Below are 25,018 nucleotides of genomic sequence, written 5' to 3'. Positions count from 1 at the left end.
TATGGGGCTGCAGGTGTAGGACAGGCCACTCTGCCACCGTGGCTTGCACCCAGGCCCATCATGCCTGTGGGGCGAGGGAGGGCAGGGGGGGGTTCGGAGCTGGAGGAGGCCAGATGTTGATGGCCTCGGTTGTCTGGTCGCCGTCATCTCCAACGAACAGCTGCATCCTGGCGTCTTTAGGGGTGTTGATCGGCACGGAGATAGTGTCGGCACCCAGGGTGCGGGCCGTGGACGCCCCGCCGCATCTAGTGGTGCTGCTGTCGAGGGGTTTCGGTGAGATTGGGTGACCGGGGCCTGGAGAAGTATAGCGCCGCTGTCAAAGGCCCCTCGGTGGTGGTCGATCGGGTCCGTACAGCCGGCCTGCGGCATCTCCTTGATCCCAGGGAGAAGCCGCCGTTGATCAGGAGCAGGCCAGGAGGTCGAAGCAGGGCAACGACTCCAGTCCCGGTTGCTGCGGCTGTCTCTTCCGCCGCCTAGCTGATCCATTTGATCCGCAGGGTCTTTCCTGATTCCTGAACATCCCTGACGTCGCTGTTGTCCAGGGAGGCATAATAGGGAGCCGAGGATGGAGGCACCGGCCCCACTCTGGATGGCTGCAGCAGTTGCAGCGGCTCGGGGGCGTGTTAGAGGCGCCCCATCGCCACTGCCCCCGCCGGTGTTCGGGCCCGTGGGGAGATGACAGGCTAGGGCCCCGCGGGGTACTCGCCGTCGCCGTCGCCGCTGTCATACCCTAGTTTATGTATGACAAGGGATTATGGTAATTGGGCCTTTCAAGAAACCATACTCCCTTTGATGTTTAACAGAGCCTTCTCAGAAGAGAAATTAGAATTTTATTATGCAGTTGTGTCACTTTTCATTTCAATTCCATTCTCATATGGAACCAAACATGTACATTTTCCAGGTGTGCATCCAGGATTTGTTTTTTTAAATGCAGTTTGCATTAAAAGTTGGAAAAAAGATAATTCAAACACTTAAAAACACCATATTTCATAAATAATCCTGAAGTAACCTTCATATCAATAGGGTTTCTTTACCATCATTTGCAGATAAACCAGAGTAACTTCATTCACACATAATGTAATCATCATTGGTAGAGCTACATCACATAACATTGAAAAGACTAATATCTGTGAACCAGAAGAGTTGCAAGGAGACTTGAAAATATTTTGGAGGAGCAAGGTTGTAATAAAAGCAGCTTATACTTTATAGTTGTTAATAAGTGTCAGTATAAGGTATATATAGAAATTAAGAGTCTGAATTTTCCAATATTCTAATGGAATGCTTTTATAATATTTTTGTGAGCTTTGATAGAAATTACATTCTGTTCACAATAGCTGTTTTCCTTTTTAATGATATGAATAAGCATGAGAATGAAAACAGAATTGTAATTTGGATTTTTGAAAAGATATAAACTATAGAGGGTTACATTTCAAAAGGTTTGATTTAATATTTTACACCTAAAGCTTAGAGATTATTATTTTTGTTCACATTTCATTTCTATTCAGTTCCCATTTTGCACAACCAGCTATAGATACATATAGTCTCCAAGTCTATTTTATGGTTCTAAAATGAAGCAGAGTGTTCACTAGAAATTACTGTAATTAATGTCAGTTTATAAGCTATCCGTTAGTTTTTTTTTCTCCCTCTAATATAGCTCATAGTTTATTTTCTTTTATTACAATAAAATATATACTTTTGAGTTCTCTCTCCTAAAAATTTTCTGAACAAATAATTTTGGGGTTTTTATAAATTATTTCCCAATTAAAGCTAACTTTTAATATCCCAAATGTTTCGATCAACTATTTTGTGGAATGACTGTCATGCTCGCAACCTGTTTTTTGTTATTTAGACTTGCCTGACTGGTGTTGGTCTGTAAGATATTTATAAAATAAGCACAGAAGTCAACTCAAACTATATAATAGTTAAATGCAAAAATGACTTGCATGGGACCATATATGGTTTATTAATTGCCATGTATGTAGAGTCCAATTTCTGCAGATGCTTTTACAAGTACAGCTCAAACACGTATGACTGTGATTTTCCAAGTATGAGTAGACTTCATCTCCTATAATTCCTAGAATGGATAGTTTAGCAATAGGTCCTATGTTCCTCAAGATCCAGATTCCCAACAGCTGGTTTATAGGCAATAATGGACTACATAGAAATCAGAAGCAGGAGAAAAATGCATTCATTTATATACTTAACAACCCACTACATATACCAAATTTCATAACTCAACTTATTTCAAGAGACTGAAAAGTCAAATTAAGAATTTTGGACAACTGCTACTGATCAAAGGGGCTAATACTGAGTTAGATCCAATGATGTGAGTCACTGTGAGACAGCTTCCTATAGGTTTACTGTCCCCAGTTGTTGTGAATACAGTCATTGATGCTATCAGATTTCAAATCCTTTGAAGAATGTGCACCGTATGCGATTAGAAGTTCATTTAAACAGTTGAGTATAAGCAGCCAAGCAATTATGCCAGGAAGTGCAGAATCTGAATTAGCAACACACCAAAGCAGCATAGGTAAGGATGAGGGATGCTGGGAATTCTAATTCAATAACAACTGAAGAACCCAAACAACATCATGGCTTAATTCTTAAACAATGTTAAGTAACACCGATTTCATAGGCTGTCTTTTAAAGTAAACAACTTCTAAATAAATTGCTCTATTTTTAAAACATTACAGGGGAATAAGTTTGATTTAATGAATTTAGGCAGCAGTTCTGACATAGGAATAAATTTCCACTGAATAAAGGATTAGAGTATCTATTAAGGCTGTACAAAGCATGAAAAGAAGTGGTTTGTAAGTTATACTAAGTAGCATCTCTCTCTAAAGAGTTTCAACAGTTCTGTAACTACAAGGCTCATGTGGATGTTTCAAATTCCATTCTAAACCCTGAATCTGTGTGTATGCCTCAATTTACCGGTATATGGCCATGCATCTCACGCAAGTGATTCTGAGCAGCTTACAAAGATTAAAAACAAAATGTTAAAGTAATGCCTAAACTATGCAAGTTATTTTCCCCAGTAAATTTCTGTAGTTCCTTCATGCTAAAAGGCATGCAATATTATGTTCAATAGAAATTGGAGATACATGAATTGTATCTTTTTGCTTGCTTTCTTATTGCATAAAACTCCTTATTCTTAAAAAAAACAACCCATTTTTTTGTTCAAGTTTCTTATTGAAGTTATGTTTACCTATTTTAGAGATTTCTGTGAATCCTTCGTGATGGCTGAAAGCTTCTATGTATTATCAAAATAAAATATCTACCATGGGTTGAGCAACATTTGATCTTCCAAAGAGGGTTCTGCAACATCCTTGTGTCCCTTCCTGCTAGCATATGCTTAGGATTACTGGAGCTGACATTCAGCAGCATCTGGAAAGTTATATATTGCCCATCTCTGTTCAAGATGAAATCCACAGGTACCAAATTGTTTTATGTTGCATAAAATCAGTACCTATCAAAACTATATCCCCCAAAGAATGCTTTGTTATTGAAAGCTCCATAGCTGAAAATTATGAGATCTCGATCTGCATTTAGGACAGGTGACACTGAACCTTGCCCATATTTTGATTGTTAGAAGAGCAATCTTGCGTTTTATTTGCCTTGCCCGATCCAATAAACATATCTAGTCACATTCTGTCTTCTTTAACACACAGTAACAATATGTGAACTGGTTATCTGCTTCAGCCTATATTCATATATCATTTAGTACTGTTTTATTACTATGACAATATAATCCAAATAAAACTCCTTTATAGTTTTCCTATTTTAGCATTATTGGGCATTTTTTTTCAAATACTCTTAATTGATAAATCTAATCCTTATCCTCAGATATAAACTTCAACTTTCTAACTATCCAGACATGGTTGTATTTTTCTTCTTCATACTGCTACCTGTTTATTCCCCTAGTTTTCAATTTCTGAAAAACTGAAGCAGCTTATCTATGAAGCAGCTGTTTTATCACTTTTCCAAGTCACGGGTATATAGGACCATATGAAATGCACAGGCCTCTTTTCTGGAGCCTTACGGAGCTTTTGTTGAAAATGATCAAAGCAGTTCCATGCTGCATACTAAATGAAAACAGTGTATATACTCCAATATAGATACAATAATTTCAAAAGTTTGTAAGAAGAAAAAAATGACAAGTGAAAGGACAGAATCCCGGCTCATTGATTTATGTGACTTGGGTTTTATGTGGTCTCATAACCTCAATTCGTAAACCCCCCTCGCTCTTAAAGCATACCCAGAGCTAAGCTAGATACTCTAAGTCAGGGGTGTCAAACTAGCAGCCCGCGTGGGCCAGATGCGTCATACGCAGGCCACACCCACCCGCAAAGGCAAAAAACGTTATGACACATCATGTGACACGCTTGACACTCGTGCTGTAAACCTTCCAAAGCATCCTGAGACTTGCTTATTCTTGGAATTTTGAAAGTATTCTATAACCTGAAAGAGCGTTTATATAAAGTATATTTGCTCAACAGAACTTTCTCCAGCTTGGTGCTTTTTGACCATTCCTCTCACATCCTGTTTGGAAATGGAAAAATAAAATACCGTTTAAAAGAGCGCCACATTGAGAAAGAATGGTTTAATGAATTGGCCAGAACTATTTTTTTAAAAGTGTAATGATATACTTCCACATGCCATTTTTATTTACCCCATTAATGATCAAATAGTGACAAAAGAAGAAAAACAATTGTTAACTGAATAAATTTAGCTGTCTTTACAAACTTTATCCCATTATCCAGTGAATAATTATAAAAAGTTCTTGTACAAGGAAACCAAGAGTCAGACATCTTGGCAACTGTTCATTATTAACTTGATATATAGATATATGAAAAGATTGCACATCTCCGTCTTTTTAATTTAGCCACCACTGCTCCACAGTGTGGAAAACACTAGTGCGTGCTCACTCAGGAGTGGAATTTCATGTCTTGTTGTCAACCTAGGCAGATACCAACAACTCTGATGGGAGAAAGAAAGTAAAGCCAACTATAATACATCATTAAGTTTCTCTGGTTCAAACAAACTACTAGAAATATTTTCTGTACAAGTTTCTTAATTTTTTTTTTACAGTTCAAATGGAGTAAGTGCAGGATAAGGACTGGTGGATTTTTTTTAACCACCCACTTTCAAAACAAGGGCTGTATCCAATTCATGAAACTACATAATGTGAACTTTCACATTAAAAAAAAACACCCTTCTTCTGTTAAATGTAGCAACCACTATGGCTTCAATACATGACTCCAAACCATCACAACACCATGAGTAAAAATGTCCAAGTTTAGGGAGGAAACCAATTCTTTGGAAGGAAGGGTAGAATTACTCAATGGAATAAACCAAAAACGTCTAGCTTGATGTCATTCATACGTCTTAGATTTCAAATACTAAAATGCTCAACAAATGTACTGAAAAATTGAGTTAATCTTAGAAAACTCCTCTGCATCAAGGTTCTTAGTTAATTTACTCCTGATTTAAGACAGTATTAATTTGCCACAATATATTTACTAATGTTCTGAAATTTACTATAGTCATTATGGAAATGCTCAATGTTCTGTTTTTTTTTTTAAAGATAAGCCTTACACTGTCCATCTAATATGTTGGCAAAACAGCAAAGCTGACACCACCATAACTTATTTTAAGCAGCACTATACATTTTAAAGGCTAGAAATAGCTCATTTTGACAACTTGTGGTTTTAAAAAAAAATCACCGAAGGCTTAAGCCTTTAAGACCACACAAAATGAAGTCAGAAAGACAGCTACAACTTTGGTGGAACGCCATTTAAACAAAAAAAAAAAAGGGTGGTGAAGAGTTGTTGAGGAGTGCCCTTGGAGCAGCATCCGGAGGTAAATTCAGAGTGCACCATATGACTAACAGGTAAATTGCTTATGATAAAAGGAAAAAATGCTTGCATTACTGTTTACCAGTGAAAGCTGCTTTCAAGAATCATCCTTCTTGGTATACATGGATCTGCTGAACTTCAATTCTTATATCAATGTGAGTTGAAAAATGTATTGAATTCAGATTTCTTCTTATTAATTCAGTCCTCTATTGTTAGTAGTAAAATGTCTTGTTAGTATTGTCACCTATAAGTGTAGCTCTTAAAGATCACAATAAGCAACATCGTTCTTTAAAACTCTTCTTATTCTTGCTGCTTTTTTTGCCATTCTTGTCTTTATTATCTGACATTTTCTTGGATCTAATTTCTCTCATCAAATCAAAAAATACCTAAGAAGAAAGAAAAGTAGGCAACATTATCAGCATTTGAAACTGGCTTGCATGAAGAAATAGTGCATGTTTTAAATTAGTGCAACATATTATGAAAAAAATATAAATCCCTAAACATACTGTTTATTCACAAAGGTGATTTTAAATGGCTAATTTTTTTAACCGTCATAAATTTGTTAGTTAGTCCTCAACTTATAGCCACAGTTGAGCCCAAAATTTCTGTTAAGTGAGACAGTTGCTAAGTGAGTTTTGCCCCCTTTTATGACCTTTCTTGCTACAATTGTTAAATGAATCACTGCAGTTAAGTTAGACACATGGTTGTTAACTGAATCTGGCTTTCCCATTGACTTTGCTTGTTGGATAGATGCAGAAGATGAACACCACACCCCTCACAAATATGAACCAGTTGCCAAGCGTCCGTATTTTTGATCAGGTGACCGTGGGGATGCTGTAATGGTCGTAAGTGTGAAAGACTGTCCTAAATCACTTTTTTCACTTTTAACTATTTGAATTTGATGCAAAAAGCACAGGAACTCTCAGGGAATTAAAGCAAAATTTAATAAGAGCTTCAAAAAAATTCGACTGGAATCTAACCTGCACATGTACATGCTAATGTTAAATATAAAAGATTTATTCAAGACAAGTTGAATCTGCCCAGTTCAATAATTTCTCAGAGCTAAGCATGCTTATAGGATTCTCAAATTAAGTGGGCAATAGGCAATCCAACAGAAAAGGCACTTCGTTGCTGGGCCACATGGCACAATCCCACGAGAGGATTTTTTTTTCCTGAATAAAAAATAATGCTGGAGAAGCTCTCGGTTTTCTTTTCCTCACAATGATGATGATGATGATGATGATGATGATGATGGTGATGGTGATAATAATAATAATAATAATAATAATAATAATAATAATAATAAGAAGAAGAAGAAGAAGAAGAAGAAGAAGAAGAAGAAGAAGAAGAAGAAGAAGAAGAAGAAGAAGAAGAAGAAGAAGAAGAAGTTGTTGTTGTTGTTGGAACGGAACTTGGAGGTCATCTAGTCCAATCCCCTGCTCAGGCACTGGTTAGTTGTTCTAACTGTCAGGAAGTTTCTCCTTAGTTCTAGGTTGCTTTTCTCTTTGGTTAGTTTCCTTCCGTTGCTTCTCTTCCTGCTTTCAGGTGCTTTGGAGAATAGCTTGACTCCCTCTTCTTTGTGGCAGCCCCTGAGATATTGGATCACTGCTATCATGTCACCCCTCACCCTTCTCTTCATTAAACTACACATACCCAATTCCATAGCTAGACTTAGTTCCACATGAATTAGGCTGGCAAAGGCTAGCTTTAGCGAAACAAAGAAAACCATGAGGATTTATTTTTCTCTCTACCGACAGGCATAGCTCTGCTAGCACTGATGGAGCTAAGGCTAGCTTTAGCAACCAATATTCCTTTATGCCCACTTGCAGCAGCAACCCACAGTCAGGTGACCAGGATTTGTTACATTTTTTGTGGTTCCTAGCATTTATTTCCACTTTCCAGCAACAAAGTGCCCATTGGGAACTTTTGCCATGTTTGCTTCACTGTTGTCATAAAGTGGTCTGGTCACATGATATCTTGACGTACTACTGGGATGATTTACTACCATAATTCTGAGCTCAATTATAGTCATAAGTCGAGGGTTACCAGTATTGTGCTAACATGTATAATTTGCAGTTTGGGGAATAATTGAAGAGAAAATTTGGCAGCCAAGATATCCATTTACAAAAGGCAGTTTTTATTAGGTCACCATTTGCTCAAATTCTTTCATTACATTGAAGTGGTTGATAACTATTATAGTGATCCTTCGTGGAGAACTCACAAAGTGCCAACTTATTTTGCCTTACAGTTATATGTAAGTGTAATTAAAACAAATGTCAATAGTGATCCGACAGCCTCATCTATGAAATATTGCTGAAAACAAACTCTTACTTTACCTTGTCTACATTTGCTCTTGTTTTTGCTGATGTCTCTACATACTGTACTCCCCACTCTTCTGCTTTACTTCGAGCAGCTTCTACAGGCACTTGTCGACGGTCCTCCAAGTCTGATTTGTTCCCCACTACGAGTAATGGGATTTTATCCTCTTCAGCTTTTACACGGAGGATCTGTTCTCTAGTATAGCATATTAAAAGCAAAACAGTAGATATGGCCTTAATCATTATTTCCTGCTAGGGTGAAAAATGCATGCATGTCAGACACAATAAGTGTGGTATGCCAAAGGAACTGCAATGCTATTACTGCATATTACATTTACTGGTTAAGCAGAAGAGCAGGTTGCAGATCCCCACTACCAGATAATGTGCCTCTTTTTTCCGGTTTCCATTCAAAGTATAATATTTACTGCAAGTAACTGATGCAATCTATTGTATCTATTATTCTACCTACCTACCTATCTATCTAATCAATCTAAACATATATACATGTATATGTATATGTGTGTATATATGTATACACATAAGGGACGTGGTGGCTCAGTGGGTTAGGTCAGCAGTTTGGCGGGTCGAATCCCGAGTGCTGCGTAACAGAGAGAGTGCCTGTTACTTGTCCCAGCTTCTGCCAACCTAGAAGTTCGAAAGCACGTAAAAATGCAAGTAGAAAAATAGGGACCACTACGGTGGGAAGGTAACAGCATTCCGTGCTGTTTGGTGTCTAGTCATGCCGGCCACATGACCACGGAGACGTCCTCGGACAAGCGCTGGCTCTTCGGCTTTGAAACGGAGACGAGCACCGGCCCCTATAGTCGGAAACGACTAGCACACATGTGCGAGGGAACCTTTACCTATGTATACACATATACATATGTACATTTAAATAGACTTTACATAAGATTAAGTAGGAAGTGTACACATTATAGTCACCACCATGCTAACTATTAGCAAAGCATAACACTGTATTAGCATAATCAGCTATTATTATTACCGTTATGCCAAATCAATAAACATCAGCATGAAGGCCAAGATTACAGACCTTAATTTATCATGTAAGCCCACTGTAGAGGCTTTTAACTTCTCAGTGTAAAGCTGAGAGACAAAATGGCCCATCCCTAAGGAAGGTCAAAACTCAGGTCTCCCAGTCCAGCACCTTAACCACTATTCCACACTGGCTCTCACAAACTAATATACTGATATAAAACGAATTTGTGTTTTGTACAGTTACAGCTATTGCAAATGTTCATATCAACAGAGGGAGAATTAAATAGTAAAAACTATTAGCTCTACCAAAATGCAAACCCCACAGCCACATTTAATTGGTAGCCTTTGCGTCTTCAAATATGCTAAGCATTTTCCTGTTCAGTTTAGCAGCAGCTCAAAATAATGTGTTCTGGGGGGAAAAAAGGAAAGATGACATCTTTCTTTTGGACCACACTGTAGATTCAATCAAAAATCAAAGCCCGATGAAAACATCTAGAGATCATATTTACCTAAATTCTGCTGTGGCTGTAAAGGATTCGTGCTCAGTTATGGAGAAAACTAAGAGAAAACCTTCTCCACTCCGGAAGTAGTTGTCTCGAATAGCTGCATAATCTTCCTGCCCAGCTGTATCCAGAATATCTATTTGGACTTCTTCCCCATCTAGAACAACTTTTTTTCTGTAACTATCAGCCTTGGTTGGTTCATAGTCTTCAACAAACTAGACAGCATAAAACAATAGTTAGATACAGGATTCTTGCATCCTTTGGATGGCAAATTAAGTTATGGAAAATTATCTAGTTAACAATAATGCCAATTTGCAGTTCTGGGGTGTATAGCACCAAAATCAAAATATTTCCTTCACTTGTGTGTTAAAGATCTGCTTCAACTAATAATCTAGGGATCAAAATATGACAGTCTAAAACAATGTGCTCTATTTTTTTTAAAAAAATTCCCTTGTAAATATTGTATTAATTCTGCTTCTGTTTATTGTGAGTAAAGGCAAATAACAATTCTGAAATGAAGCTTCATTTTCCAGATGACTTCATGATGACTCTATTAAATTGCCATCAGAATTTGTTCAAGCAATTCTAAGCCTACCTTTGAAATCCTAAGCATTATGTAATTCTTTTTTGAGAGGTAAGATTGCAAGCAAGTCACATGTTATGCTTCTGCTACATTAGCATGATCTATAAAATGGGGTAAAAACTTAGCATTACTATTAATAAGCATTTGTATATACTCAACACGTGGTGGGATACTGGAAATTGCAAGGTAGCCTTTATATTACAAATCCTACCATACAACAGGAAAATGTTTAGGGAAAAACTGGGTTTCATTGTGCTTGTGGCATACTAGTCAAAATGTGTCAAAAACTGATCTGGATCAGTAGGCATCTTTACTATTAGCAGGGAATACTGCATGCAGCATAGACAGCCAATAACATTTCCTGTCTTTCTGAAAAGTCTTATGTGAGAGCCTCAAGTCATCAAAGCCACATTGGATGACAGATTTATGCACCCCATCTATTGATAACCATGGCATGTAGAAGACAACTTGACTGTAAGAGGAATAAATGGTATTTAAGTGCATGAATTAATGCAATGAATCAAACAACTATGTTCTGTGTTGTGGAACTAGGATAAAAGGGAAAGATGTAATAAATTTGAACGAATGCATAGTTGAACTGATGGAATGGAGATGATGAAAAGATATAAATGAAAGTATAGATGGAATTATAAAATAAGTAAAATGTATGATTTTGATATTCATATAAAAACACATACGCTGAAAGCATCTACACTGTTGCGGATGCGTACAATTGCAGGCTGGTGATAATTGTGTTATAATCTGGTAGTTATCACTCAGGTAAATGTTGATAACAAAAGACTCAGGAAGAACTGCAAAAATTGTACACTATTTTAAATGAATTTTCTAAAACCCATGAACAATGATAAAGGTGATCCTTTGGTAAATATATGCTTAGAAAAAGGCTTCAAATATATAGTTTAAGTCAATTCACACGAACACACAGAAAGTGAAAGAATTAAGTATGACCACTTTGATATCAGTAAATAAAGGGGATAAGAGGTCCTCAGTTTAAGGCAGGCCATCGTTTCTGGCAGTGTCAACAATAGATCTTCAAAAAAATGGGCATAAAAATCCCCAGAAAAGTAAAAATAATAAGAGACAAAGTAGAACATAGGGAGAGGGGGGGAAATAAAGTGCTTTATGTGGAAAAAATTGTAGAAGATCAATTAATCTCCTAATACAATGAATGTAAGGAAAGAGAATGAAAGAAAACCTCCCTGGACAGAATATAAGGAATTACTCTAGGTGTATGCAATTACGAAATAGTAGTGAGAAGTATGAAAAACAATTCACAGTGGAAGCATTAAATGGAAAAAAACATGGATGAGAAAAATGCCCAGCAAAGAATGACTGCTGCAAAAGAGAACAAGAGAAACAGCATGTATGTTGACAGGAACAAAAGTTTGAAAATACAGTATGTAGCCAGAGAGCAAGGAATGGTTAAGATCACCTCCAGTGATGCCCATGATTTCTGAAGGCAAAGCTGTTCCACTGGTTAATTGTCCTCACTGTTAGAAAGTTTCTCCTTAATTCCAGGTTGCTTCTCTCTTTACAACATACCTAATTACAACTTATCTGAGGCTAGAATTGAAATGAATGCTGTAAATGTTGGTGAAAATGGAGTAAAATGTGCTGTTATAATGCTGAAAATAGTAAGGCTGCAGGGATAACCGATGTAGATGGGAAATGGCTCTTTTAAGAATTTCTGCCACTTTCTTATATATGATTACATTCTTAAGAGAAGGGAGACGTTTAAAGAAAAAAATAAATGCATGAAGTGGTATATTGGTTTTGAAAGGAAAAAAAATTAGTTTTGTGGATAAAAAGTTATAAAGAGATGTTATTTTACTGACTATTCTAGAAGGCTTCTTATATTTAAAACCATGAGATCTAATTTAAACTACCAACAGGAAAAAACAAAATAAAATTATTTCTTTTTGAAAAAGGCTCTACAAATTTATGATCTTGCATTGATGTCCCACAATGCACAGTAAAAGCAGTTTAGTACAGACCCTATAGCACATCATTTTAATACCTATAAATAGAAAAACAACCAATATCTTACCTCATCATACATAAACTGAAGTGTAAGTGCTGATTTGCCAACGCCTCCACTACCAACCATGATTACTTTGTGAAGGGCAAGAGAGCTTTGACTTTTTGCCTTACTAGCAGCCATTTTTAATATAGTTGTCAGGTATGAGCCGAGCAGAATGATGAGCTAGAAGCCAAAAAATAGATCAAGTATTTAATCATCAGAATGACAGAATTCTATGATGCAATTTAGACAAAATTTCAAATATGTCACAACCTTTGAGAAGAACAAAATAAGCATTGACGCTTTAACCACAATTTCATCTGGATACACCATTGAATCAATTTAGAACACAATATGATGAATAATTGTTAGGCTTTCCTATAATTCTAGTACAATTTTGAATAAGTTTGTGCAAAATTCTGTTTCCCTTTTCAAATAGCAAACTTATAATTTCACTTGAAAAGACACAAGTTTGGCTTCAATTATAGTGTGTAAACAGGTCGATGTTAAGAAACGTGCAATTTTAATTTGTGTTAAAATGCTAACTTCGTAATTTCATTGGCATTAGAAACAAATACGATGAAACAGAAAAGAATAAAAATAAAAGGTTGAAGCTTGCTCATATTACACTGAACATTTGGTACCTAAAGTTTGGAGAACTCTCCTAAAACAGATTTTGAAGGCATAGAGGAGATTGCTGGGAAGATGTGAAAATATTTTCACTACATTATCTATCATGGAAATTCATCAATGAATTGTGCCCAAAAGGCTGGAAAGTTTCTGCCAACCAAATATTAACATAATGTGTATTACAAGAGGAACAGAAGAGGGGTTATACTAGAGGTTTGATGCTCTCGTCTATGTAAAGGTAGTTCTCAACATATGGCCAGTCACTAAACTAAAGTTATGTCAGATTTCTCAGGGCTAGAGATGACCCAGATTTGAAGTTCCAATAACATTTTGGATGCTTGGCAACCAGCCCACATTTACAGCTGTTTGTCATGTAACTGCAATTTATGATGCATTTTGCCAGAAACTGGCCTTTATTTCCAGTTTCTGGCAAAAAAAATAGTAATACCCAGAGGACAATGAATCTGCTTAACGATTGCCAGGTTCACCTAACAACAGCCACAACAAAAATTGTAAAGTCAGGTATGGTCACATGGCGACCCACGCAATGACTGGCATGACTTAAGCCCATCATTCTAGACTCAACTACTCGTACAATGTATTTATCTTCTGTGAGGCTCGTTAATTGAAAGAAATCTTAACACCAAAATTAGCCATACAGTATTATATACAGACAGGTCAAGTGTTCTCTTTCAGACTGCAAGACTATCAAGTCTTCTCAGGCCTATCTGATACCCAGGAATAGCAAAATACTTTTGAAATTCTTAGAATTGTCTCCACATTTAGAGCCGTGGTGGCACAGTAGTTAGAATGCAGTATTTCAGACTAATTCACTGCTCACTCCAGGAGTTCGATTCTGACCGGCTCAAGGTTGATTCAGCCTTCCGTCCTTCCGAGGTCGGTAAAATGAGGACTCAGATTGTTGGGGGGCAATAGGCTGACTCTGTAAATCGCTTAGAGAGGGCTGTAAAGCACTATGAAGCGGTATATAAGTCTAAGTGCTATTACTATTTATTCAGATTTGAATATTTTCTTCAATTAATAGAAATCTCCCTGAGATACCTTAGATTTTTAGGAATTGCCATGTAAAGCTCAGAGTGGATAATCAATATATTGTTTTTGCCTATACAGCATGGTCAGGCACCACAACAGAGAAAATTGTGATGCCTGTCTACTAGAATAGCATTTCTTTAGAGATCCATACCATTCCTATTTTACTTTACATTCCAAAAATCCTTGTCAAACCTGACTGCTTTCCCAGTCCTTGCAGTAGTGTAGATTTGTTGTGGATGGTTTTTCCCAAACATAATTCCTCCCCCCCTTTTATTTTTATTTTATTTTTTAGAGTATAGGTTAGCTACATTTGTCTGGAACAGTGTGGCTTCTATGTTTGTTTAAATAATGAAATAACCACGATACAGTTTTAAATTAATATCATAGAAGATATATAGATATAAAATATTTAATAGCTTTCAAATTTGATTCCTTCCTCAGATTTGCTCAGAACTTTTCTAAAATTCTACTTTTATTATTATTGACTCTAATCAAGCAAGCAGATACAATTTTTCTCCTTTTACTTGCCATGCAGCTGGCATTCCACGATTTGTCCAGCTAGACTGCAACTGAAAGCGGTCATTCTTTAAGAACAGAGTCTGGGCCACTGATTTATATACAGACAGAACGCTTTTGTAAAAGCCTTCTAGTACTCCATTTCTAAGTCTGATTTAACGGTTAACATGAAATCAGAAACTGCAAAACTAAAATATGAATTCTATTTTCTCATAATATATATCTGATAAAAGTATGAAGCCAAATGGATTATAATATTTTAGATAACTCAATTATAGGCATCATAATGATTCAGAGTTTATCTTATATTCAGAATTATACTGAGATATTAAACTTTAAGACATGATTGTGGCAATTCAAAACCTTTTCTATTAGCACAAGAATAGTAAATCTCTTCTTGCCCCTTCCCTCTAAACCAGGGGTGTCAAACTCAATTTCATTGAGGGCCGCATCAGCATTGCAGTTGCCCTTGGGGGGCCGGGTGGATGTGGCCCGGGTGGGCGTGGCCTACTGGGTGGGCGTAGCTGGAGTGCATATGGCCTGCTGGGTGGGCGTGGCCAGCTCTACATCGTTCGCGTCAAGGGTGCCTATGGGGGCCTGGGCAGGAGTGGGACAGATCTGAGGGTCTCTGGCAGAAGGAGATGGGACCGGGGCAAGTGCCAAGGCATTGTCCACTGGAGGACCAGGCCATGCGGGGGGGGGGGGGCTGGAGGGTGGTGCTGAGGTCAAATACCCAGCCCAGCGGCACTAAGCCCAGCCCCACTTTCCCAAGGGGGTGCCCAGCTGCACTTACCTCCTCCTCAAGGCTGCTGCTGCTGTACTTGCTCTCCTTAGCCAGGTTGCTCATGATGGGGACGAGGGCAAAGTCAAGAGGGAGGCCCACTCCCTCTCCATGTGAGGAGACCTGGCTTTATATCCGAAGCTTCCCTTAGCAATAGGATTGGAGACGCCCCAGGATGGGCCAGGAGGAGGGGGCAAGGGGATGGTGAAAGGGCAGCAGGGCAGAACTAAGGCAGGACTTCCCTCAGACCCCTTTCTTCCTTCCTTCCTTCCTTCCTTCCTTCCTTCCTTCCTTCCTTCCTTCCTCCCTTCTTCCTTCCTTCAACAGAGTGGTGGGAAAATATTTGAGATGAGGGAGGAAGAAAAACAGGCAAGAAACACAGCTGGGGAAGTGTCATCCTTCGTGAGGAATGAAGAAATGCACCATCGGCTGGAAGTGGCAAGCACATGGCCCTTGCCTACTTCACATATGCGGCTTGGTGGACTCTGGGGGAGGGGATGCCATGAGCAGCGTGAGAGTCAATGTTACCTGCGCAATGCTGCCCAGCCTGCCCAGTTTTGGCAGGCAGCGGGGTGCTCTTCTCCCAGTGCCGAGAGGCTGAGCCGGGTGGCATGAATCTGAAGAGAAGCGCAACGCTGCCCAGCTCCTAGCCTGCCCTAAGTAAACAGGGCCATGCGCTGACCACTTCCAGCCGATAGTGCATTTAATTCCTTACAAAGAGGTCAGTGCCCACGTGGCAGAGGCCAGTCCCTCGCTGTTTCCAAATGGCCTTGTGGAGCTAAGACTGAATGTATTTCAGTATAGATGGCCACCACAAAATTGTACATTGGCTCCCAGCCAGCCGGGGCCGAGACCAAGGCAGCGAGGGCCGTTCCCTCACTGTTTCCAGGATGGCTTCGCGGGCCACATGAAACAACTTCGCAGGCTGGATCCGGCCCCCAGGCCTTGTCTTTGACGTGTCTACTCTAAACTTTCCTTGCAGTCAGAAAACAGCAAGGATGTTTTTCATATTCAGTGTTGCCTAGTGTTACACCTTCTTGTTAATGTTGTTTTCAGTCGCTAAGTCATGAACAACTCTTCACAACCCCATGGACCATAGCATGCCAGATTCCCCCGTCCTCCACTATCTCCCGGAGTTTGCTTAAATACATGTTCATTGACACTATATAATCAGCTCATCCTCAGCCGTTCCCTTCTCCTTTTGCCTTCAATCTTCCCCAGTATCAGGGTCTTTTCCAAGGAATCCTCTCTTCTCATTTGGTGGCCAAAGTATTTTGAACTCCAGCTTCAATATTTGTTCTTGCAAAAACCAGTCAGGGTTGATTTCCTTCAAGATTGACTGATTTCATCCCCTCTCTCAAGAGTCTTCTCCAGCACCACAATTGGAAAGCATCATTTCTTTGGCACTCAGCCTTCCTTATGGTCCAACTCTCACAGCTATAGCTCTTACTATACGGACCTTTGTCAGCAAAATGGCGTCTCTGCTTTTTAATATGCTGCCTAGGTTTGCTATCTTTTACAGGTAGTCCTCAACGTACGATCACTATTGAGCCCAAAAGTTCTGTTGCTAAGCGAGATAGTTGTTAAGTGAATATTGCCCCATTTTACAACCTTTCTTGCCGCAGTTGTTAAGTCAATCACTGCAGTTAAGTTAGTAACACAGTTAAGTGAATCAGACTTTTCCATTGCCTTTGCTTGCAAAAGATGATCACATGACCCTGAGTTACTGCAACCATCATAAATATGAGTCAGTTGCCAAGCATCTGAGTCTTGATCACATGATTATGGGGATGCTGCAGCGTTTGTAAGTGTGAAAACAGGCATAAGACTTTTTTCACAGTACCATTGTAACTTCGGTCACTTTTTTTTCTATTAACGACCCTGTAATCCCTTGTGGAGAAGGGACGCGGTGGCTCAGTGGGTTAGGACGCTGAACTTGTTGATTGGAAGGTCGGCAGTTTGGCGGGTCGAATCCCGAGTGCCGCGTAGCAGAGTGAGCGCCTGTTACTCGTCCCAGCTTCTGCCCACCTAGCAGTTCGAAAGCACGTAAAAATGCAAGTAGAAAAATAGGGACCACTACGGTGGGAAGGTAACAGTGTTCCGTGCGCCTTTGGCGTCTAGTCATGCTGGCCACATGACCACGGAGACGTCCTCGGACAAGCGCTGGCTCTTTGGCTATGAAACGGAGATGAGCACCGGCCCCTAGAGTCGGAAACGACTAGCACGCATGTGCGGGGGAACCTTTACCTTTACCTTAATCCCTTGTGGAGTCAGGGTGACAGAATGGAGCTCAAGCGTTTACTGGCTGGATGCCCTTCCTGACACCTATCAGAGTTTGCAGCAAATAATTACTCATTGTGCCCAAAGATAGAAATATCAGCTATTACCTAGGATCAAACTCACAACTGATTGTGAGGCGAGAGCTCTACCTCTAGGCCACCGCGCTGCTTGGTCACTAAATGAATTGTTGTAATTGAGTACTATCTGTAATTTCATGGCTGCAGTCATCACCTACAGTGATCTTAGAGTTCAAAAAATAAAATAAGTCACTATTTCCATTTCTTCCCCTTCTATTTGCCAGGGAGTGACCAGATGCCATGATCTTAAGTTTTTTTTTAATGTAGAGTTTAAACCCAAATTTTGCATTCTCTTTATGCAGATTACTTGAAAACCATGAGGAAATGTGACCAACAGGCTACCATGAGTTTTGAGGAGGGATAAGAATCAGCAAATGGTCAAAAACAACTGGCTAATCAATCCAAAGGTGTCCAGTGATAGGTATACAAGTAGTTTAATTTTGAGATTTTTGGTAACTAGTTAGCTTAACATTACTGTAGCTTTACCAGTGACCAAGCATACTACAGGTAGTCCCCATTTACTTAGCACAATTGGGACAAGACATTCCATTGTTAATGCTATGAATATAAAGTGAAAAGTCATGTGACTGTATGCAACTGACAACATCAGTTCTGGCTATGGTTATTAATAGTTTATTGTGACCATTATTTCCAAAGCAATATAATTTGCATTAGCAAGAGTTCACAGTCTCACATGTATATATAGTTGCACTGCATTTATTAAAGTGATCCATTTGAAGAAAACTATACAATTTAGGTCATGCTGCTGGTCCCAAACCATTAAATTTAAGTCATGTGATTGCTATTTATATAATGATTGGTTACTTAATTTTGTGGAAGTAGTACTTCAATTTTTCTTTTGTGCTCAATATATCTAAATAAGTTATGCAGAGCTATTTTTGCTTCTCTCCCCATATCACTTAATCTTGAATAGCTCAGAACATTAATAACAGTAATACTTTATGTACCAGAATGCATTCATGAAATAAATTAAACGCATCAAGGCAACTCTATTCTTGTACTATATTTCATGCTACAGAAATACGGTATCTTCCTTTAGAACTCCGTTCAATATAAAGAAATCCTTTTTATACAATCCAAATCCAATTTCTGCCTGATTTTGCTGCATCTTTGATATAAGAACATAATACCTCAATTCTTTCTCAAAGTTTAAGTTGCTTTAAATGCAAATTTCCTCGTTGAGAGATAAAAATGATGAGCAATAATCAAGAGTACCTGCATGCTTCCACATTTAAAAACCTACACACAAATGTTGCCATGGCTACATGCTGTCATTTTGCCTTGAGTTTACAACCGTAATGCTATTCAGCAAAACTGAAGACACATACTGCCTTTTTGTGTATAGGCATTAACAGCCAAGCCCAGAGGTAGGCAACCTTGGCTCTTTTATGACTCGTGGACATCAACTCCCAGAATTCCTGAGCCAGCAGCTGGCTCAGGAATTCTGGGAGTTGAAGTCCACGAGTCATAAAAGAGCCAAGGTTGCCTACCCCTGGCTAAGCCTATTCAGTGACCAAACCCAAAAGTGTAATGAGATACAGGTTCACAACTCATTAGCGATGTAATCAGAATTGGCACACTGAAGAGGAAAAACAAGCTTACATGCTTAAGCACCATCAACATCACAAGAACTTAAAAACTGACATCCACAAAACCAGCCTCAAATAATCAAGTAACACTTTGTGTTAATGTAACCATATTTTCAGGTTTCTATCCATCAATCACTCAGTCTTGACATCTTCGTGATGGGGACACATGGTAAATAATTACAATCTAAAAATGACTCAATACAAATCTAGAGACTTCAGAATTTTAGATCATAGGTTGCCAGCAATAGGCAATGTTGGATAACAAAATACTCTTGTCCCTCCATCCCCATAGAACAGAGGTGTCAAACTCGTAACGTCACGTGACGTGTTGCATCGTAACTTTTTTTCCCATTACCAGCAATGGGATGGGCGTGGTTTTGGCATGACGCATCCGGCCTGCAGGCCGGCAGTTTGATACCCCTGCCATAGAACATTTAAAATTACCAAATTCTCATTCTAATCTTATAAGATTTCAACATTCCCCCCAACATCAGACTATAATACAAATTTGTACAAGAATGCCAAGTGTGGCAAATATTATTTATCTCTACTGAAATAATTGAAAATAAATTTCCTCTGGATTCTACTAGTTTTAAACATGTGGGGAAAACTGGAAGATCCTAGTAAATCACACAGAGAATAACACCATGATAGAAAAAGCATATTAACTTCTTTGTCCTACCATAAAAATGAACTTCTGAACGGCAAGACTTTTTTAATTTATAAAGAATGGATTTTACAGAAAACAAGTTTTGGGAAGAAAATTGCAATACCTATAACACGTTCTTACTGAATATTTTCTTACTCTTCCACATAAAATAATATACTGATTTGCATCTAAAGCAACAAGAATCTGTCTTCCTCAATCAGATATTCTCAAGATGCATTCAGAAAATAACTACCCAAATTCCCAAACTGAATTAAATCATAGTCCTAAAACAGCTGAAAGTTACCATGTTGAGAGAAGCTGCCTTGGCACTTTGCACATAATGAACCTAAATGTTGAATAAAGTATCTCATCATCCTGGATTCAAGTAATAGCAATGAAATTTGCTTCTTTCATGTCTTTAAGCAAGATAAAAGCTCAAAACATTTGAGGAGAACCTCAAGAAAAGCCTGAAATATACCCCAGGGTTAGAGCTTGAGAATATAACAGTCTGTTTCTTATTTCTAAGAGGATCATTTTCAATATAAAATAATTGCAGCTAAAAGTTCTAAAGTGTTGAACGTATATGGATTCTTTTATAACAAGCCTATTTTATAATGACAAAATTTTCTAATAATTTTTCTAATATGCATGATTCCTTATGAAATATGAATTTTAAATAGGATATTACATTTAAATGAATCTATCCTATAAGAAACGGAGATGAGCACCGGCCCCTAGAGTTGGAAACGACTAGCACGCATGTGCGGGGGAACCTTTACCTTTATCCTATAAGTGCAATAATTCTGAGGCACAATATAAGTTACTAATGTCACATCTTACAAACTGAACTGTAGCTAAACCCAAAATGACTGTAAGTAGAAATGTAGTTTTCCAGAATGCTATTAAATACTTGGAAATATGGAGAATTATTCCAGAGGTAGAAAATTGCAAGATTGCTGAGATTTGTGTTTGTGCACGCGATACAAACCCATTCTTAGTGATCTGAAAAAAATACTGTTTTTTTTTCCACAACCACCAACATTTTGTTTTAGCATTATCACTGAACCAGATCAATATTAATGGGTTATAAACCCACTTGGAATGAACTAGAAAAAAAATAGTGGTGATAGGGATGGTATTTTCTTTCAAAACAAATGAAAGAAAATGTTACCTCCAGACAAGTAGTCCTCAACTTAAGACAGTTCATTTAGTGACCAAAGTTTACAACAGCATAAGTCACTAAAAATGTGACTTATGACTGTTTCACATGACTGTTGCAGCATCCCCAGGGTCACATGATCAAAACTGTCTTTTATTTATGATGGTTGCGGTGTCTGTCATTTACTGGCTGAGCTAAACCACAATCACACAAAATAAATTACACTACAAATCTCTAGTACATGAAAAGTAGATAAACGCTGTCATTCTCTTAAGTTCCAAACAGTAATTTCTGAAAGAAAAACCACAGTAGCATTAAATATTCCATGGTTACATATATAACTGCAAAACATTTATATATACCAAGATATCAGTTAGTAGTACCATGTCTCCTATATGCTCAATCAAATCTATTATACCCTGCTTTCCTAAACAGACAAAAATTGACAAAACAAGATTGTAGTCAATATACCAAACCTCAGATTTCCATATTTTTCTTCAGTGAAACATTAGAACCTCATCTAATAGATCCCTTCTTTATTTCTAAATGGCAAGAGAGTCCCTGATCTAGCCTTCCCTATCTTTTGCTTATCTAGCATTTTTGTGTTCTCAACTTACTGTAGATCAACATTAAGCATCTGTGTAACATTAGCTAACATGTCTCAGCACATACAAGAAACAAGTCATAATGATGAAGTCTGTGTTTTGCAGGATCTATAATGAGGAGTATGAAGGGGGTATTCCAACTAGAAATGGCACAAAATAAATGAAAGAAAATGTTACTTCATGGCACAAAAGAACGTAAGAAAAAAGTAAAAGAGCTAAAAAAATATTGAGGCATATATTAATAGCCCTTTAAATACTGTATGTCAGAATTAGGAAACTGGCCAGAAAGACAGCTGAACCTCTGGAAAACCAGGGAATTCAAATATTATTGAAGAAGGATAAGGAGACTGCAGAGAAAATGCAGGAATGATTTGTATCTGTCTTCACTGCTGAAGATAAATGGCAGATATCCATGCTTGAAATGCTACCTTCAAGGAAGCCTGAATAGCTGAAACAAATAACAGTAAGAAACTGAGTGGGGAAAACAAAATAAATACTTGACCTAGATGGCATTGACCTGAGAATTCTAATTAGGGGAAAAAAGCCCTAATAAAAATATATGCCCAAAATCTCTACCAAAAAGTGGCATATTTAACACTGATGTAGAACCTAGAAGGATTTAGGAAATTAAAGGTTGATTATCTTAACTTTTTCTACCAAAATTAGTGGAGCATTTACTGAGCAGATATTAACATGATTTCTGCAAAGAAAAACCTTGTCTTGCTACCCTTTTTCTTTTTAAATTTCACAAGTAGAGGTATAATCTTATACAATGTTTTATTGGTCTTCCAAAAAAAAAGGTCCAGCATCCCTTGACGACAACATTCTTTAGTGTATAATTAGTAGTCATAAAATAAGAGAGGGCATTATATAGATAGATATCTATTAGAGAACAAAAAAAGGAAAGAATGCAAATAGTGCCTTTCCCTAGGAATCTGTACTGAGATTAACAGAGATCTACTTTTTGTTTAAATAAGAGTAACACAACCAAGGAATTCCAATTCAAGCACTGTATTTATCCAAATTTGATCTCCAAGAATTGGACAATATAAAATGAACAAGTCAGAAATGTTTTTTGGCAGATTAGAGCTATTTGAACCTAGGCGGCTATATTAATTAAAAAAAAATGAACAATTCCTTCTATAAATATATCGCACAACCATGCTCTATATTCTAACAAGGCCTTTAAATCAATCCAGCTTAATACGGAAAATACAGCAAGACAGTTCAGAAAGGCGAGCCTTTTTCAAGGGGATCCAGAAAGGAATCGGGAGAGCAACAAATATACGATCTGTTGACACTTCCATAAAGAATTTACCCATCGTCACCTCAGATTCTCGCAGGGGGTTAATATTATCTCCCTTAGGTTAAGGACAGAAAATAGTAACACGGTATCGTTGTCCACCCTTAAGGAAAAGGAAGGGAACTGATGCTAATTTGCTACAACGTCCTAACACACTAAAAGTGGAAACGAGATTTGACGTGGGAGGTCTGCTAGAAATCCAAACCCACCCACCCCACTTTTATGCTGGACTAGTTCTCTATAACCCAAGTCAAAGCTTTTTTTGCAGATCGTTTGCTCCTTCCTCCAAAGCGATACTTAAAAAGCGACATTTCTCCCCGCACGGCAACTCGTCTTTTGCCTAATAATGCACGACTACTCCCACTATTTCTTACCTCCGATCAATAAAAACACCCACGTCTCCCAGCCTTTTACGAGAAAAATTCTCTTTTAAGCCAAGGGATCGCCAGTGGCGTTGCCCTTACGGACACACACACACACACACACACTCTCGCAGCCCCTCGAACGAGCAGCGGCTTGCCGCGAAAGGTACACAAAAGGCTTTCCCTTCTCTTTCCGCCCCCCCACCCCACCCCCAAAAAGAAACCAAGGCGAAAGCCATCCGTATCCAGGAGGAGGGGGAAAAAAGGCATCCGAACCACGTAAAAGTTCCGCCGCCATTACAGGGTAAGAATGGATTGGGAGGGAAAGAGGGAAACGATACCCCAACGTCCCCTCGAATGGATTAGTTACACCAACAAAGTACTTTCGTTTGCCTGCGGGCTTCTTCCAGGTCCACCACCGGAGGGAGAGAGGGAGGGAGGGGTATTTATTTTTATTTTTCCGTTCCCAACTGCAATGCCACAAAATGGAAAAGCAAACGCCCAACCCCAAAGCGGTCCCGCCGCGTTCGCTTCCCCTTTTCTTCCCTCTTCCAGAGCTGCAAGCCTGGCTCGCCTTTTAAAAAAAAAAAAAAGGCTGAACTAGGAGAGCCCTTCTTTCTTGCCTCTTTCCTCGCTCTCGGCTTCCCCGGAAAAAAAACACCGAGAAAGGGTGGCATTTACCTTCTAGTTGGGGAGGGCGGGGGTCTGGGTATTTGTTGACTTGAGGCTTCCCGAGGAAAAGCGAGGTTTCCCTGCCCGAGGCCGGTCGCCCTTAGCGCCGCTAGCTTTGCTTTTAGGGAGGCGGATAGCAGCGGCAGCACCAGCAGCAGCAGCAGCGCCACCACCGCCGCCGCGCGCGCGCGCGCCTGCACGCGCTCGTTACCGCCCCGATGAAGGAAAGCCCGTACGTGCGCACGCTTCCGATTCCCTTCAGGTTCTCGACTTGCGCGCGCAGCGGCTTCCTTTTTTTTTTTTTTTTTTAAATGACCGACGTGGCGCGCTCGACGACGTCGCGGGTGAAAGCAGACGCAGCGTCTTTGTTTCTTTTGCATTCGCTCCGCCCCTTCTCTGGGCTCCCGCCCACCTCCCGGGCGCTTCTTTACGAGTCGCCTCCTGGATCCAGAAGCGTCCGACGAGGTGGGGGTGGGGGTGGGGGAAAGCGTGCGTCGCAAGCATGTGACCCTCTCTGGTCCAATTGGAGGCGAAAAGAAAGATGATTAGTTGAAAGAGAATGGACTACAGAACGGGTGGTCGAGGAAGGAAATTGAGGGTCGTGTGCATGTAGCAGTCAGGGGTGGGGAAGGTCTGGCTAGTGCAGGGGTAGGCAACCTCGGCTCTTTTATGACTCATGGACTTCAACTCCCAGAATTCCTGAGTCAGCTATGCTGACTCAGGAATTCTGGGAGTTGAAGTCCATGAGTCATAAAAGAGCCGAGGTTGCCTACCCCTGGGCTAGTGGTTAACCTTAATGACCCTCTTAATAATATTGTTCGTGCTCTCTTCGTGTTTCGACAAAGAGACAAAAGATGCTCTTTTTCAACGTGGCCTTTTGAATTGGGTTTAAGGGTAATGCTAGTATCGGATTTTTGCTTGTGTTTCAGTTGTGCATATTTTCCTTCTGTTGCTTTAGCTGTGCTTTTATCTCGTTTTATATTTCTCTTCTACTGGATTGGCCCGCTAAAGGGGAGCGTTGCTGC

The 25,018-nt window shown here is 39.1% G+C and overlaps 1 protein-coding gene across 1 annotated transcript; it reads right to left on the bottom strand.

Moving 5' to 3' along the window:
* Positions 1-731: 731 nt before the first annotated feature.
* RALB (RAS like proto-oncogene B) lies at positions 732-24,265 on the bottom strand. The gene is made up of 5 exons (XM_083349898.1): positions 24,003-24,265; positions 12,324-12,479; positions 9,679-9,887; positions 8,192-8,369; positions 732-6,241 (listed from the first exon to the last, which is right to left on the bottom strand). The coding sequence occupies exons 2-5, from the start codon at positions 12,435-12,437 to the stop codon at positions 6,122-6,124; spliced, it is 621 nt and encodes a 206-aa protein (XP_083206024.1). The 5' UTR covers positions 12,438-12,479; positions 24,003-24,265; the 3' UTR covers positions 732-6,121.
* Between the last annotated feature and the right edge of the window lie 753 nt (positions 24,266-25,018).

This window comes from Vipera ursinii, assembly GCF_947247035.1.
Source record: "Vipera ursinii genome assembly, chromosome: 1".
NCBI lineage: Eukaryota > Metazoa > Chordata > Lepidosauria > Squamata > Viperidae > Vipera > Vipera ursinii.
Note: the sequence above shows the minus strand (reverse complement) of the source record. Positions and strands in the feature narration are given on the sequence as shown.

Coding starts and splice junctions, on each gene's coding strand:
- RALB (XM_083349898.1), bottom strand. CDS start 12,437: ATGGCTGCTAGTAAGGCAAAAAGTCAAAGCTCTCTTGCCCTTCACAAA. Junction 8,370..9,678: donor ACAGCCACAGCAGAATTTAG/GTAAATATGATC, acceptor ATGCTATACTAG/AGAACAGATCCTCCGTGTAA. Junction 6,242..8,191: donor CAAGAGCAAATGTAGACAAG/GTAAAGTAAGAG, acceptor CTTTCTTCTTAG/GTATTTTTTGATTTGATGAG.